The sequence below is a fragment of the Salarias fasciatus genome, chromosome 22, assembly GCF_902148845.1.
Source record: "Salarias fasciatus chromosome 22, fSalaFa1.1, whole genome shotgun sequence".
NCBI lineage: Eukaryota > Metazoa > Chordata > Actinopteri > Blenniiformes > Blenniidae > Salarias > Salarias fasciatus.
Window position 1 is genome coordinate 29,260,234 of NC_043765.1, and position 17,551 is coordinate 29,277,784.

At 47.2% G+C, this 17,551-nt stretch overlaps 1 protein-coding gene across 2 annotated transcripts in view; it reads right to left on the minus strand.

Moving 5' to 3' along the window:
- Window positions 1-4,474: 4,474 nt before the first annotated feature.
- LOC115409276 (tripartite motif-containing protein 16-like) overlaps window positions 4,475-17,551 on the minus strand; it is a 75,290-nt gene continuing 62,213 nt past the window's right edge. The window contains exons 2-3 of one of the 2 annotated variants that reach the window (XM_030120379.1): window positions 6,663-6,760; window positions 4,475-6,507 (exon numbers count right to left, since the gene is read on the minus strand). In XM_030120379.1, the coding sequence (XP_029976239.1) occupies window positions 4,684-6,333 (1,650 nt within the window). In that variant the 5' untranslated portion in view covers window positions 6,334-6,507; window positions 6,663-6,760 and the 3' untranslated portion in view covers window positions 4,475-4,683. The other variant, XM_030120378.1, reaches the window with a different exon arrangement.

A 17,551-nucleotide genomic window follows, 5' to 3' on the forward strand; every position in this document is an offset into this window, starting at 1 on the left:
ATAGAAGAGTGAAATATAAACAATAAGAACATTTAGAGCTTCAGACTGATGAGGAACTCTCATTTACATCCAGTTTTCAACTGAAGCTGATAACAGGTGAAATGTAGTTTCTCCCTCAGTCTCTTCTTAAAATCTGCACAGATGATCCTCACGTCGTCCTGAAGCCTCCACTCATGTTCACAGGACTGAACTGATCCATCACTGTAAAGGACCTGATCAGGAGGAAGATGATGCCAGACTGGAAGTTTGAATTTGCTCCTGCTCAGAGATGTTGACCTTGATCTCTGACCTCGGTGCTTCTTTTAAAGCTTCTATCTTGACAAAGGAAATTCTAGAATCATGGGACCAGCTGTTACACAAAGCTCTTGAACTGCACCATCCTGTCAGGTTTGACCTGATATTATCACCAGCAGGGGGCGTCACGATGTGTGGGAGAAACTACATTCAACCTGTTTATCAGCTTCATGTGAAAACTGGATCTAAAGGAGTGTTCCTCATCAGTCTGAAGCTCTAAACAGAGCCGGCCGTGGCTCAGGGCGCCGTCCAGCAGGGGGCGCTAGAGCCGCCGCCTGAGCAGCAGAAAGGGAAACAAATAAAGTTAAACTTTCACTGTTTTCATCAGTAATTGTACTAAATAAGCAAAGACTATTAAAATACCAGCAGTCGTCTATAATATTACTGGATGAATCACCCCCTCCCCACCTTCCCCAATAAACTGCATTTTTTCCACGCCTGACTTCATGAAAGTAGTTACAAAAATGACCAGCAGGAGGCGCCCTGTTCCTGCTCAGTGTCTTAATCAATGGAAAAGTGAAAAAAATCAGTAAATCTCATGTGTTGTTTCTGAATCCAGCCCTCAGGGGACGGTAGCCTCATCCTCTGTGGTCAGTGGAGGAACTCAGTGCAGCTCTGCAGGTTGTTCTTGTAGGGCTGTTCTCATGTCACCATGGAATCCTCTTCAAACCAGAGCAGAAGCTGCAGCTTCAATACTCCTAACAGAGAATCCTGACAGGAGCCAGCAGGACTCTGAGAGGATGCAGATCCAGAGCCAGTCTGTGTTTTCACTGCATTCTGGCCTCAGTTCCCTTGTTCTGGATGATGATAACATAATCTGAGGTGGGTCGACGTCGGTTCTCTGTATCTGTGCTTGAGAACAGATCCAGGGTCTTTCTGATGGTCGTCTCATGGCAGCAGCGTGAACTGGTGGTCTCAGAGTGCTGTGGAAGAACACTGTGAAGCAGACAGAACTCCATCTCATGTTCCTGATGCTTCCTCATAGTAAAGCTGAAGTCAGCTGATCCATCCACTCCTGAACAGAGAGATTCCTTTAGAAGGAGCCCACTCCTCCACAGCTCCTCCTCCTGAGCGTCTGACAGTCAGACTGCAGCAAGAAACACAGCTGGAGCTGCTCATTCAACACCAAACATGTTTCTGAAACAACGGAGGAGAAACAAGAGTGTGTCGGTTTGTTAGTGTTGGAGAGAGTGAAGTGGAAAACAGAAGCCTCAACACCTCGGCTGAGGGCTTTTCTCATCATTTCTCTCAAAGAGGAATCAGAAAATAAATCTTCCTGTTAAAACCCCTTAAGCTCTTCTTCTCACGGTGCATTTATCAATTATCCAGATGCATTTTGCAGATCCCACAGACGTACTATGTACCGTTAGAAAGCTGATATTCTCATGAATCCGCTGGTATAAACCACTTTCAGATGTGATTACCACAGCGGGTAGTATAAACACATTTGTCCAACATCCAGCAAATTAAGTAAACAGCGCAACTCACCTTTGGAGGCTCATAACTGATCACAGATGATCCATAATCCAGATAATCCAGCAAAAACTGCCACAGTACAAACGTATGCATCCAGGCAAAGCTAGAAAGTATAGCCTTTTGTCCAAAACATGTCTTGAAATAAGCAAATAATCCAGAATTAGACGCGCCACCGCACGCGCACGCGGCGCGTCTCTCCGCGTGCGCGTCCGATAATAATCCATTTTTTTATCAGATAAAAACGTCCAGACCGCTCTCACTCTCGCTGAGGATATCCAATATGGCGACTGATCGGTTTCCGTTGCTTATTATTCATATTTCAACCAATCAAGTGACTCATCCCGCCCTCCGATGGCTAACCAGCCAACCGCTGCCGAGACTGATGGACCCACGTCATCGGTCGTCATCACTCGTAATCAACGTATTCTGAGTCAATAGGTGCGTTCGACATGAGAAAGCCAGAGGCAGACCTTTAAGACTTTTGAGCCGTCCCGCCCAGATGTGCCCCGGCGTCACTGATACGTAGGACCTACGGAGGGCATCGAAAACTCGCGAGACCCAAACGAGATCGGTCACAGAGGTAGCCGCGTGAGCTGCTGGAGAGCAACTCACCGCGGCTACCTGGCCCACCTCTCTGTTTCATACAGGCAGGGGATTGGACCCGAGCCCACTCCTCATCAGTTTGATGACAACACGCTTTATTTGCATAAATAAACACCCAGTCCCGGCTCCAGTCCAGTGTAGGGGGGGGGGGGGGGGGGGCTACAAATGGAGGGGGGGGAGGGTGCACAAAGGTGGCGAAAAAGTAACGGAGCAACACAAAAACAGAAAATAACCAGCTCTCACCTTTAGTAGAGCTGGAGTCTCCTCTTCTTTTTTTTTTTTTTTTGGAATTTTGAATAGCACAACACTTCATATTGATTTGACCAAGCCAGTGGAGTTGCTGTTGTTTTTTTAAGCATATAATAGACTGAAAACTTTATTTATTAATTTTTTGGACTGAGGGGGCGAGGCAGTCTGTCCCCCCTTGACGCCTGGTCCGCAGCAGCAGCACGCTTCACATAACAGAAGCCAAAACGTAACTTAAAATTATTTTGTTTTTCTAAATCTTATTTATTTCAGTTAACTGAATATGAATTAACACAATGTGACACACAAAAGAAATTATGAATTCTTTTGTTTTTAATAAGAAAAACAAAATTACCCCTCTGACAGCCAGGGGGGGCAAGGAGGCACAGGCGGGGGAGCATTGCCACCCCGGACGCCGGGCCTGTAAACACCCCCCACGGTGGGAGTCATGAGAAACACAAACATGGAGAACATAGGGTTGTCCGAGTTGGAGGCAGACTTATAACTCCGCCCCACGGCTGCGCCGTCTACTTCGTCTAGCTCCGTCCACCTCTGGCTTTGCCATCGTGAACGCACCTAATCACGTCGGCAGAAACGTTTGACTGACAGGGCTGGTAGCCAATGAGCTTGCTGAATGGCTGGTTGGCCCGCCAGCAGGGTTTTGTGACTTCTCAGACATCTGCTGAGGGATGTACCTGCTGTCTGTCCCTGCTCCTCTCAATCTGAGGGCCTTATCCCACACTGAAGCCTCTCTGAAGTGATTTTTTGAGTACTTTATGACTTTTTGGAGTGAAAATAATGTAAAAATGGGCCAAAAACCAACATATACCATTGTACAGAGGGCATCCAGGGGGTATACAGAGGATGTCCAAAATTGACCTTGCCGGGGCATAGCAGTACAAATACATGTGTGAAACACTCATTTCTTGTATTACTGCTCTGACATTTTGACCTGAACTATGTAAGACCCCAGGCTTTAGCAAAATTGTGTTTTCAAGCTCGCACAGTGCTTCTACACTTATTTCCAGCTGTTTTATGAGGGAAAAAATTCAGACGAGAATGAAATTCATCCTAATTCAGTGTGCTGCAACATGAATAAACCAGTAGCACCAAGAGTAATTCTGACTGCACTGGGTGAAAATACAGGTTGTCAGCTTTCAAATGAGACCCCAACCACGTATGTACTCCAAACAGTTCAAGAACAGCATTCAGTTTACTTTGGGTATGTCTTTAGTTGAACTTTTAGGCGAAAATGGCCCCGAGCTTAAAGGGTTAACTGTTGTTAGCCACCTAGCTTACCTGTGTTGAACCAGCTAACAGTTTTGTTAGGGTAACACATGACAGTCCAGACTAGAATGATGACTGAATGTATTTTATTAAAGGCTCCATGTTGACTGACTTGGTGTGTGTGTGTGTGTGTGTGTGTGTGTGTGTGTGTGTGTGTGTGTGTGTGTGTGTGTGTGTGTGTGTGTGTGTGTGTGTGTGTGTGTGTAAATTGTCGACTGTTGTTGTCGACTGGAGTCATTTCCAGCTAAAAGAATCAAACTTCCTGCCACTTGGTGACAGATGAAGATCCAAAAAGCCAAAACAACCAGTTCACTGTTCAAGAAAATCCACAAATCTTCACTCTGAAGGATCAAATGTCAGAAAAGAATCATGAAAAAACAAAGACTGATCAATCCAAACATGTGAAAGCTCCTAATTTCCACTTCAAATCCCCCAAAGTGTGAAAAGCTGCAGCTTCCTGTGGTCCATGAAGAAGAACTTCCTGTTTGAGAAGCTTGAGAAGCTTGAAAAATGAGTCCAACTATTAGAAAAGCATCAGTTGAGGAATCAGTGAGGGACTGACGGCTGCAGCGGCCATGTTTTTCTCCACTAACTCAGCTCCTTTCTGTCTCTCCACACTCGTCTCACATCCTTTTGTCCACGTAGAAAGTCTCTGAGAAGACGGCCGACCATCTGTTGGTTTCAATCTTCTTCCTGTCAGAAATCTCATCAACGTCTCAGCTCAGAAAATGTGGAGGCTCCTTTAGAAAACCACCCAAGGAGATCTGCTGGAGTCCTCTACTCAGGTTTCAGGAACTCTGCTGAGGATGCAGGAAAACCATAAAACAAAACTCCAGCATGCAGCGGCTGAGTGAAGGAGGTCTGGACTCTGTGGAGGAGAGTCATGGTTTCAGAGACGCTGTAGAAAGACAGAATACCTGCTCTGTGATCCAGGTACACTCCCACTCTGGAGGACTGAGGACCTGAGACGGGAGTGTTGATGTTGTTGTGATAAAAACTAAAACTGTTAGAGTAACAATATAAAGCCCAAGAGTTGTCATTATGTCCAAACACACATTCATTTCCCCTCCCTGCTCTGCTGATGTTCTTGTATGTGACTGCTACAGCAACAACCCATCCTCTCCTCTCCACCTCCCAGTAACTACGTCCAGTCAGACTCTCTCTGCTCAGAACCTGAAGATAATCAGTGAATCTGTCTGGATGATCAGAATAAGGCTGAACTTCCTTTGTATAAGTTACTTTTCTGTCTCCATCAGATAATTTCAGCTTTCTGTTCACAGAGTTTGGATCCAGAGTGATCTGCTGTGAATATTGTAAGAAGTCTGCTCTGCTCTCTGGCTGTGGTTGTAGCAGTAGCTTCTCCTCTTCAGTCTCTCTCAGGATGTCCTGGAGTTTGTCTCTGCTCTCTGACACAGCTGCTGCCACATCCTCAAAGTCTCTGAGAGGATCAGTCTGGATGCTGGAGGAGTGTGTGGGCTCACTGAGTGCTGACACTGAGGTGTAGCTGTGGAGAAACTGGGTGTGGTCCTCTGTGTGTGCCAGCTGCTCCAGCTGGACGTCTTTCCTCTTCAGCTCAGCGATCTCCTGCTGCAGCTTCTCCTCAAGCTCTTTGAGTCCACTCACTGCAGTTTGCTGCTGGGATCTGAGCTGCCGCTTCACCTCAAGGCTTCTTTTCTGGAGGAGACGGATCATCTGGGTGAAGCTCTCCTCGCTGTGCTCCACTGCTTCATCAGCAGAGACATTGATGGCCTCCATCTGCTGCTGAAGCTGCTTCACGTCTTTCTCTCGCTCCTGGATTCTCTGCTGGATGTTTAGTCGACTCCCCTCCAGCTCCTTCTGCTTCTGCCTCCTTTCTGCTGCAGCTGGGACTGTTTCATGGCCTCTGTGTTGGTCCATGGTGCAGAGGTAACAGATACACTGCTGATCAGTGCGACAGAAAATCTTCTTCACCTCGTCGTGAAGAGAGCAGATCTTCTCCTGGAGCTTCTTGGAGGGCTCCACCAGCTGGTGTTTCTTCAATGGAGCTGCTTCGTAGTGACCTTGGAGGTGTTCCTCACAGTAAGAGGCCACACAGACCAGACAGGACTTGACGGCTTTCAGCTTCCTCCCAGAGCAAACATCACAGGCCACATCTTCAGGTCCAGCAGAGCAGAGATCAGCTGCAGCAGCTTGGAGTCCAGTCTTCTTCAGATCCTCCACTAACTCTGCTAACACGATGTTTTTCTTCAGGTCAGGCCTCCTCCAGGACTTGTCCCCACACAGAGGACAGCTGTAGATTCCCTTGTTTTGCTCTTCATCCCAGTGTCTTTTAATACAGTTGCTGCAGTAGCTGTGTCCACAGGGAACCGTCACCGGATCCTTCAGGAGATCCAGACAGATGGAACAAGAGAACTTTAGTGGATCCAGCTGAGCTCCTCCCTGAGCCATTTCCTCCTCTCAACAACAGCCAGTGTTTGAAGAGTTTCTCTTCCTGCTCAGCAGCTTTGAAGACCAACCCTCCTCTGGTTTCCTGCTCCTGTGAACGCTGGTCTGCCCTGGTTCTGCTGGTGAGCTGCTGCCCCCTGCAGCTCAGAGACGTCAGTGATCCCTCAGCTGTGAGATCTGTGAAAGAGGAGGAGGCAGTGACTCAGTGTGGAGAGAAGGGAGAGGACATCACAGCTTGATTTCATTCAGGAAATCCAGCAGCTTCACTTCACCTTCCAGCCGTCGTTCAGCTGGAATGTCAAGCTTCAACTTCTGCTTTTCAACTCACTCACTCTTTCTTTGGTCTGTCTCACACTAATAATCCCATCAGTGGACTTCCTGTTTGAATCCACAGAGATGTGAAAACTCAGCTGTTAGCTAATGCTAGCTACTGTGGACACAAAGGAAGCAGTCAGTCAGTAAAGTAGCTGCTGTGTTCTTGTAATGTCCCTCAGTGTGTCCTGTCCTCATCAAGCTCCCTCAGCTGTTTGATTGGAGTGTTAGAAATTAGTTTCTACTCACAGAAATCCTGAGCAGATGTCCAGCCTCTCTTTCCCGTCTGCTTCACTTCTGGAGAATTCACACTCATTTATCTGCTCTCCACCTGTTGAGTCACCATGTGGCTCCACCCACTGCTGCTCTGAAGGGAGGGGGGAGGAAATGTAGAGAGAGAGTTCAGGGTGTGAACACACACTCTGTGTTGAAGTGAAGAGTTGACTGGAGTTCAGTGAAGAGTGGATCACTTCATGAACATTCACACTAACTTCCACATTCCTCACTGGCTTCCTGTTTCCCCCAACACTGACTCTGAAACACACATCAGTCCATATCAATCAATCCTGATCAATCCACTCATCTCCACTGGGTTCTTGGTTCTGGACTTCCTCCAGGCCTCCAGTAATGTTCTCAGATAATCTTTAACTCTGTGTGAGAGAAGACTTTGACCTGCAATCAAATCTTCTTTTATTGACCAATCAGATCACCTGGTTGACACTGACCCATGAGATTCTGATGTGTTGTTTTAAATGACGTCCATTTGATTTCACTGAAAGAGAATTTGGTTCTTCAGACTTTGAGACTTTGGAGATGAAATCTCTCTCTATTGATGATTACCAATAATACAGTGTTGATGCTTTAAGACGTTTGGTGACAATGACTTTAGTTTATGATAGCTGTCACAAGCTGTGTCGTGTGGGTGTGTGTGCTTATCAGTGTGTGGTGTGTGTGTGTGGTGTGTGTGTGTGTGTGTGTGTGTGTGTGTGTGAGAGAGAGTGTGTGTGTGTGTGTGTGTGTGTGTGTGTGTGTGTGTGTGTGTGTGTGTGTGTCTGTATGACCGAAGCAGGAGTCTGGTCCACATTGCCGGCAGTAAGTCGGACCTGTTCCCGGTGCATGTTGGACTCCAGCAGGGCTGCCCTTTGTCTCCGGTTCTGTTCAGAATCTTTATGGACAGAATTTCTCGGTGCAGCCAGGAGCTGGAGGGGGTCTGGTTCAGAGACCACAGGATTTCATCTCTGCTTTTTGCAGATGAAGTTGTCCTGTTTGCTCCATCGAACCTGGACCATCATGCACTGGGGTGGTTCACAGCTGAGTGTGAAGCGACAGGGATGAGGATCAGCACCTCCAAATCCGAGGCCATGGTCCTCAACCAGAAGAAGGTGGCCTGCCCTCTCCAGGTCGGTGGAGAGACTCTGGCTCAAGTGGAGGAGTTTAAGTATCTTGGGGTCTTGTTGACAGTGGGGGATGGATGGAGGTGAGATTGACAGGCGGATCGGTGCAGCGGCTGCAGTGACGCAGTCGTTGTATCGGTCCGTTGTGGTGAAGAAGGAGCTGAGCTGAAAGGCGAAGCTCTCGATTTACCGGTCAATCTACGTTCCCACCCTCATCTATGGTCATGAGCTTTGGGTCATGACCAAAAGGACAAGATCTGGATACAAGCGGCTGAAATGAGCTTCCTCCGTAGGGTGGCTGGGCGCTCCCTTAGAGATAGAGTGAGGAGCTCAGTCACCAGGGAGGAGCTCGGAGTAGAGCCTCCGAATTGAGAGGAACCAGCTGAGGTGGCTTGGGCATATGGTTAGGATGCCTCCTGGACGCCTCCCTGGGGAGGTGTTCCTTGAATGTCCCACTGGGAGGAGACCCCGGGGAAGACCCAGGAGACACTGGAGAGACTATGTCTCTGGGCTGGCCTGGGAACGCCTTGAGATCCTCCTGGAAGAGTCTGGGGACAGGAGGTCTGGACATCTCTGCTGAGACTGCTGCCCCCAAGACCCGGTCCTGGATAAGTGGTGGATGGATGGATGGATGGATGTTGTGTGTGTGTGCGTGTGTTGTCACTCAGCAGACTGGAATCATCCTGGTGCTCCATCTCCACTAAACCCAACCCTCCTTCCAAATCATCTCCAGAGCCCCTCCTTCCTCCACTTCACCTTGTCCTCCAGCAGCTCCTCTGGCTCCTGGTCATTCACAGGTCAAAGGGTCGAGCTCGCTGTGAGGCTGGACCACACAGAGACCACCTGCTGGGAGCTCTTGGTGACGTGACGGTCAGGTTCCAGCAGACCGGCTCAGGGAACAGCCTGGTTGGAAATGGAGAGCTTTCAGTGTCTCTGAGCTAAGCTAAGCTAAAGCTAACCCTGAACTCTGTTCTCTTATTGGACTGCTTTAATGTTTAACTCTCTGGTTGTTTTCTACTTGTTGCTGCTGGTTTATCTCTGGACAGAGACCTTGAGAGTTTTGAAAGGCGCTTTGAAATCAAATGTCTTATCTTTATTATTCTGATGATATCAGGCAGACGTGATCAACATCAGGGTGGAGAACAGCAATCAGCAGAGGAGGGGAAGACACAGAGCCTGGAATGAGAGACACAGAACACACCACAAACACACAGGACCAAACACACTGGAACAAGTTCCTCCAGGTTGTTGGAATCATGAGTGTTAGAAGATCTTCACTCTCAAATGTTCAAATCTTTACATGTTTCTAATAATATATTTAAATACAGATTGTGAAATTTTACTGTTTCCTATTACAAATTTACTGTGTTCTATCTTACTATTTCCTGTTCTATTTAATGTTGGCTTTATTGACCTAAGACTAGCTTAGGTCAAGAGGGGGAATTGTGGAAATTTACAACTTGTATGACTATTCTACTGTCTTCTGACCTATTTAATATCATGGAGAAATGCAGCTTGTGGATCATAATCTTGCTCGCCTAATCAGACATACGCTAATGTTCATGCAAGGAATCTTTGAGTATCTCTGTGCAGAAAGACAACTCCTGATCAGGCGGAGCGGCTGTGCTGGACAGCAGGAGGAACACCGGATCCACATCAGTGTGAGAGAAGCAGAGGCCCAACCAGCCCAGACCAGCTCCAGGGACGTGACCCAGAAGAATGAAGACATCCCCCCGCCTGTGAGCGAAGACTTCATCAATACACACACATTAGATTAGACATGGCCTTTTGCTCTGACTCTGTCAGTGAGGCTGCTGGAGGACAGACGAGGGACACAGAGGACCAGAATTCTGTCCTGAGGCTTCGCACAAATACATTGTAATCAGCGTTGGAAATCTGCATTGGGACTCTTTATTTCTGCTCTCTATTTGGGATCCAAGAAAGAATCTGTAGGGTACGAGGAGCAATCAGAGGGGAGCCCAGCCCGGCACCGGAGGGAGGAAAACTCCGTCCTCGACAAGATGTGTCTGAGAGGTCAGAGGTCTAGATGGTGTTCTGCCTCGTCATGTTGTAAAACTTATATAAACCGTCTTGTTTTCCTTGGATACAATCTTGGATCCAAGGAAAACAAGACGGTCTCCTCTTCTTCCAGGCCTCCAGTATATTCTCAGATAATATTTTAACTCTGTGTGAGAGAAGACTTTGACCTGCAGTCAAATCTTCTTTTATTGACCATCAGATCACCTGGTTGACACTGACCATGAGATTCTGATCTGTTGTTTAATGACGTCCATTTGATTTCACTGAAAGATAATTTGGTTCTTCAGACTTTCTGAGACTTTGGAGATGAAATCTCTCTCTATTGATGATTACCAATAATACAGTGTTGATACTTTAAGACATTTGGTGACAATGGCCCTCATTTATCAACGATCTTTCTCACAGGTGTATATCTGAGCGGTGAGCTCATCGTACCACGGGGCTCGCGTGGCATTACTGAATCTTCCGTACCTCACCGATCCCAGTGTTTGAATGACCGGGTGTTGATAGTTTCATAGTTTGAAGCTGCGCCCACTGAGGTCAAACACAGAAAAGGAGCAATTTTTGTGAAAAAAGAAACTTCTGGGAGCTGGAAATGGATCCTGTCAGGTCTGAGGTGGAGGGAATCAGGAGGAGCTCTGTGGAAGAATAAAACTGGAATTAAAGGAGGAGAGAAAGACGCAGTCTGGAGGAGCTAGCACTGGCGGTGAACAGCATCACCTGGACAAACAGACACTGGCTGAGGTCTGGACAGGTTATCGGTCCGTTAATTAACCCTGATGTTACAAATAATGAGGCTGACTCACATTATTCAGCTCAGATTTTATTGTTCGGTTTAATCATGTCTCAGAGTCAGACAGCAGCAGCACCGCGGCCCGGTCTCCTCCCCACAGCGGGGACGGTCCCACACGAGACACCCAGCACCGGACCCGGTGCCCAACCTGGACTGAGCAGGACCCGAGACTCAATCCAAGAGGGCGGCGCGTGCCATCAGCTGCCGGTGCTGCTTAGATTAAAGAAAATTTATAGAAATCTTGATCAAATGTTTGACTAAACGTCCTCTGTCTGTATTTAATCTCCCTTTAATTCATGTTATTTTCCAGGCTGCTGGCATCACATCACTGATTAAATAAATCATTTTGCTAAACTTTAGAGTTTATTTACATGTCAGTCGCGGTTCTTCAGGTCCTGTTTCCTCAGTCCAGCATGCTGGTTTACACATCGGGTCCTCTCGTGGCGCCGATACAGCTAAAGTAACTCTATCTAATGCAATATTGTGTAAAACTGCCAAAATAAAGCCACACTTTTTCGGGGCTGAACAGCAGCGTCTCCCCTGCTGTGTCTGAAGCTGCTCTGCAGCAGCGTGTTCGTCTTTTCACACTGTTAATACTGCCTCCTCTCCATGGCACGATGGACCAGCGGAGTTATTGAACGTTAAAAATCCTTCATTAATCCCACAAGGGGGAATTTTATGAGTTACCTTCGGTCTCTGGAACTGTCAGTTAATAAGACAGAATTCATCAGTTCTCTGATGAAACTCTCAGACATTCAGGTCCTAGCCCTGACTGAGACATGGATCCTCCCAGAAAACTCAGCTACACCAGCTGCACTCTCTGCGTCTGCTGCGTTAAGCCACACCCCTCGCTCTACTTGGCGCGGAGGGGTGCTGGCATTCTCATTCCGGACAACTGGTCCTTCTCCTCACTGCGCCCGTCCAACAAGAACACAACGTTTGAATATCATGCTTTAACGGTCACTACTCCCATCAAAGCATATATTCTGGTTGTGTACCGCCCACCAGGGGTAATCTGGATGGCTTTGTCTCTGAAATGGACATGTTACTCTCTGACATCCCTGATGATGGCACACCACTGGTTGTCATGGAGACATGAACATTCATGTTGACAAACCTCAGGCTCAGGACTTTTTAGCACTGATGGCTTCCTTTGCACTTGTCCTGGCCCCGTCTCCTCCACCCACAAAGCTGGCAAAATCCTTGACTTGGTGCTGACTCGTAACTGCTCCATAGAGAACTGACAGTTACTCCACTACACCTATCTGACCATTTCTTGGTAAAATTTGCGGCTGCCTCTCTGCCATTGCAGACACGACACAGATGGTCTCCTTCCAGAAACCTGAAGTCGCTCACAGCAGCTCAGCTGTCTGAGGAGGTGAGCTCTGTGCCGGACTACTCTCACTTCTCATCGCTTCCTGTTAATGAGGCTACAGAAACACTCTGTTCCTCTCTGTTCCTCTCTGGACAAACTCTGCCTCCGGGTGTCGAAACCAGCCAAGAAAAAACAACCAAGTCCATGGCTCTCAGAAGTCCTGAGAGAACAAAGAGCTGGACTCAGGGCAGCAGAAACAAAGTGGGTAAATCCCAAGAACCGCTGATTTGTCCTCATACAAACAGAAACTTGCTTCCTTTACCTCCTGCTTGCTTGCAGTCCGCAAAGAAAGCTTTTTATCAGAACCAGATCTGTGCAGCTTCTGATTCCTGAAAACTTTCTATGGCGTTCAACTCCCTGCTTTCTCCTCCAGCTGCTCAGTCATCCACTGAGCTGACTCCTGATATGTTCGCCACCTTTTCAGTGAAAAGGTGGCTGCAATCAGCAACCAGTTCTCTGAGCCTGACCAGCCCAGTCAGCTCAAACCCACCACTGCACCTTCTCTCTGCTCTTTGTCCTCTGAGTGAGGATGAGGTCTCCAGACTTCTTCTGAGCTCAAAACCGACAACATGTCCTCTGGATCCAATACCCACCAGCATCTGCAGACCATCTTACCCATAATCAAACCTGCAGTCACGCACATTGTCAATTCCTCCCTGGAAACCAGCATTTTCCTGTTACTTTTAAACAAGCCCGCGTCACCCACTGCTCAAAAAGCCTCATCTCAACCCAGCCCAGGCTGAAGACTACAGGCCAGTCTCACTTCTACCATTCCTGTCAAAAATACTGGAGCGCTCAGTATTTAACCAAGTCTCTGAACTCCTGCGGAACAACAACCTACTGGACCCTTTTCAGTCAGGCTTCAGATGCGACCACTCCACCGAGACTGCTCTCCTTTCAGTCACAGAATCTCTGCGGCTGGCAAGAGCTGCTGGTCAGACTTCTGCCTGTGTCCTCTCTTCACTGTGAATGGGAGCCAGCAGCCCCTCTGGTGGAGCGAGAAAGAACTTCAACCATCAAGCAGCCACATCCTGCAGATGGTTACCATGGAAGTGTTCCAGCTGTCGTCATGTCAGATGATGGTGAGGATCACATTGTTCTTGTTGTTTCTTCTTTAGAGATGAAGGAACGTGGATCCAGAGCCACACAGAGCAGAACACATGGAGCACAAGCTGCACACTGACCAGAGGGAGGAACTGCTCATGTCTGGGGCGACCCTTGACCTTTCACTGATGGGTGTCTAGTCAGACCGTCAGCCGCTCTACCATGCCAGTGAAAAACAGCTGGACCATATATCAGGAGGTTTACAGGAAGCTTCAGCCTTTCAGAGCATCAGTACATCTGACACAGGGGAAAAGAGTCTCACTCTCTGGAATGGAGACAGACACAAGTGAAGCAGAGAGAGAGAGAGAGAGAGAGAGAGAGAGAGAGAGAGAGAGAGAGAGAGAGAGAGAGAGAGAGAGTTCCAATGCTTCCACAGTGACTGACATGTTGATGTGTTGATACATGCTGTAATGCTGTAATGAGTGTGTGTTCTGTTCTCTAATGTTCTCTGGGAGGCTGAGAGCCACTTCCTGTGACAGTCCAGGAAGAAAGACCACTCCAGGAAGGAAGCTGCTGGTTAGTGCTGCCAGGCATGCTGGGAGAGGAGAGGTGTTGAGTCTGGGCTCAGGGAACACACTCGTCCATATCTGGAGTCTGGAACACACTGCAGGCTCACAGCTTCTGATGCAGGAAAACCAGAACTCTGAGGAACACGGACGGCCTGGCCAATCCCTGCACAGCATTCATGTTGTCATAGAAACCTGATTCATCCTGACCGTTTCCCATCATTTCCATATTACTGATTGTAATAGATTACTGGAGGTGGTGTTTCATTCCTCCTTCTTGTTGACTGTGTTTTATTGGCTCTTCTTTAGTTTCCTGCTGCCAGGCTCACACACTGCTTGGAGCAGATGCTGCCTGGAACTGATGCTACACACACCACAGTCCTTGCTGACTGGTTTCTGTTTCTGGTACCAGGCAGAGGCCTCCCTGACCAGCTGGCTCTGAAGGATGCCCAAAGCAGCTGCTGCAGAACGGAGCCCCACGCTGCAGAAGCTGCAGACTGCTCTCAACAGGAAGTGGCTCCTCTTTAAGGCCGGTCTGGCTGTTTGGCAGGAAGCCGTTTCCTCACAGGAGCAGCAGGCGGCTGCAGCGTTCAGACATTTCTGAAGCCTTTGACAGTGTTCAGCTATCAGCCGGAGCATTTCCAGAATGCACTGAAGGACCGTCCAGACATTCCAGGGAGGCTGGTAAAACCCCTGTCCCCCACCAGCAGCTCCTCCAGAGATGTTTCAGTTCTTCAGTCTGTTGCTTTGCTGCTGCAGAGTTCTGTTGTGTTCAGAGGTTCAGTTTAGTTCAGATCAAGAAGACTTGAATGTGTCGTGTGTGTTTAAAGCTCTTTTTCTCCACATGTGGAGTTCATAGTTCTTATTTCAGCCTCTCATCAGCAGCAGTGGATGGACGGGGGGGTCAAGGTTCAGACTCACATTACTGGACATGATTCCTGTTATATTCACACAGGACGACCCCAGTGCTGCAGTTTAAGGTCTAAATCCAACGATTCCAGACATTTGATGAAGCTTTTCAACCAGAGCAGTTTTTCAGAGCCTCCTTTCTGGTGAGAGATTATTTTCAGACTTTGGTCCAGGAGCTCTCTGATTCTTCCTTCTCTAAACAGAAACACTGCTAATCCAGGTTCCCATGGCTGATGTTCAAAAAGCTTTCTGGAGTTAAAAACCAGACGGACTCAGGTAAGAATTAACAGGAAGATTTATTTTCTGATTCCTCTTTGAGAGAAATGATGAGAAAAGCCCTCAGCCGAGGTGTTGAGGCTTCTGTTTTCCACTTCACTCTCTCCAACACTAACAAACCAACACACTCTTGTTTCTCCTCCGTTGTTTCAGAAACATGTTTGGTGTTGAATGAGCAGCTCCAGCTGTGTTTCTTGCTGCAGTCTGACTGTCAGACGCTCAGGAGGAGGAGCTGTGGAGGAGTGGGCTCCTTCTAAAGGAATCTCTCTGTTCAGGAGTGGATGGATCAGCTGACCTCAGCTTTACTGTGAGGAAGCATCAGGAACATGAGATGGAGTTCTGTCTGCTTCACGGTGTTCTTCCACAGCACTCTGAGACCACCAGTTCACGCTGCTGCCATGAGACGACCATCAGAAAGACCCTGGATCTGTTCTCAAGCACAGATACAGAGAACCGACGTCGACCCACCTCAGATTATGTTATCATCATCCAGAACAAGGGAACTGAGGCCAGAATGCAGTGAAAACACAGACTGGCTCTGGATCTGCATCCTCTCAGAGTCCTGCTGGCTCCTGTCAGGATTCTCTGTTAGGAGTATTGAAGCTGCAGCTTCTGCTCTGGTTTGAAGAGGATTCCATGGTGACATGAGAACAGTCCTACAAGAACAACCTGCAGAGCTGCACTGAGTTCCTCCACTGACCACAGAGGATGAGGCTACCGTCCCCTGAGGGCTGGATTCAGAAACAACACATGAGATTTACTGATTTCTTTACACTTCCGTTGATTAAGACATTGAGCAGGAACAGGGGCCTCCTGCTGGTCATTTTGTAACTACTTTCAAGAAGTCAGGTGGAAAAAATGCAGTTTAGAGTCCAGTGCTAATTTTGTCAACAAAAACTTAAACTAAAACTATTCGTTGACGACTCTTTATTCCTGACTAATTTGTGACGAGAACATAAATTTAACAAGTAATGGCAACAAAAACTGAAACTAAATCTCTGAACATCATGAACTGAGGAGTAAAAACAGTGAGGAAAAAGCTGCCGCTGGCCGCCGGACCAGCTGGGTTAGAACCATCCTCACGCCGGCTCACCGGCTCCCGGTCCGGCTCCGGGAGACGCAGCACCGCAGACTGTCACTCAGTGCTGTTTGTTGTTGTGCTTCTCTCTTCTTCTTCTTCTTCTGTGATGTTTTACGGCAGCTTGCATCCCGTTGGTTGCATTACCGCCACCTGCTGGTCATTATGATTGGAGCTTTTTTCCTGCAGGCTGTCATTTGTTGTAAGAATTTACAGAAAGAATCTCAAGTTTATGTATTTAAATTTTTTCTAACAAGCCTTAGATATTCATATTTATGACACAAGAGTTTATGATACATTCTAAATTTAAATATCTAAACATAATTGAACATATGCTTACAGTGGAGTTTTTACAACCTGACAAATATCCTTTGCACTTCTGCTGCTGTGGTTTTATGTTGTGTTGTTTTTATATGTAATGTATGTTGATGGAGCACTTTGCCCAAGACTCCTACTGGGACAATAAAGTTATCTAATCTATCTATATATCTATTATCTATCTATTTAATTTACTACAGTACAACAAAACTGTCAAACTTCATCAAGACTAAAATTAAGACTAAAACTAAAACTAATTTCCACAGACTATATTTTAACTAAAACGAACAAAACTAAAAAACTAAAATGTGACTTTAATAAATCAAGTCTTTGGTGAGAGACTAAAACTAAACTGAAATGAAAATCCATGTCAAAATGAACACTGTAGAGTCCAACAGTTGGAGCAAAGAGCAGGAAGCCCAGAGTGGGGTGGTGATTCAGCTACCAGGAGATATTTACAGTCCTGACAGGAGCTGGAGCAGTAAAGACAGACCTTTACTCTGAAGAGTGGTGCAAACAGGAGCCAATCAGAAGAGACAAGTGTTAAGCCCCGCCCACCTGTCAAAAAAGAGAATAAGAGGGGAAAACCCGTTTTGTCAGTCAGAACAAAAAAAAAAAAAACAGTTGTATTTCTTTTTTTTCCCAAAAAAGAAAAAAAACGAGACAATGACCAGTTTTGCAGTCTGATAACGTCAATTTAACATAAAATCAAACTAACAAAGGTACCTTGTCCAGGGCAACGTCACCAATAAAAATGTCAAAAGAAAAGTAAACACCTGCTTGAAAAGCTCTAATATCATAGGGTGACCATTGTCCTCTTTTCCCCGGACATGTCCTCTCTTTACGTCCTGTCCAGGCGTCGGGCGGGCGGGTTTTTTAATTGAAGGAAATGCCCGGGGTTCATGTTTCTCACAGCACGTGAACGTAAACTGACCAGCGCTTTGCACACGGTACTATGAGACTTTGTTACACGACGTTACCGAGAGGCGTTGTGAGCCGATCTGCGCCCGCGCGACCACACACACACACACACACACACACACACACACACACACAGACGGAGCAGAGAGAACGGTGCTGTTCAGACAGAGTATTCTTCTCTTCTGTTTAACGGCG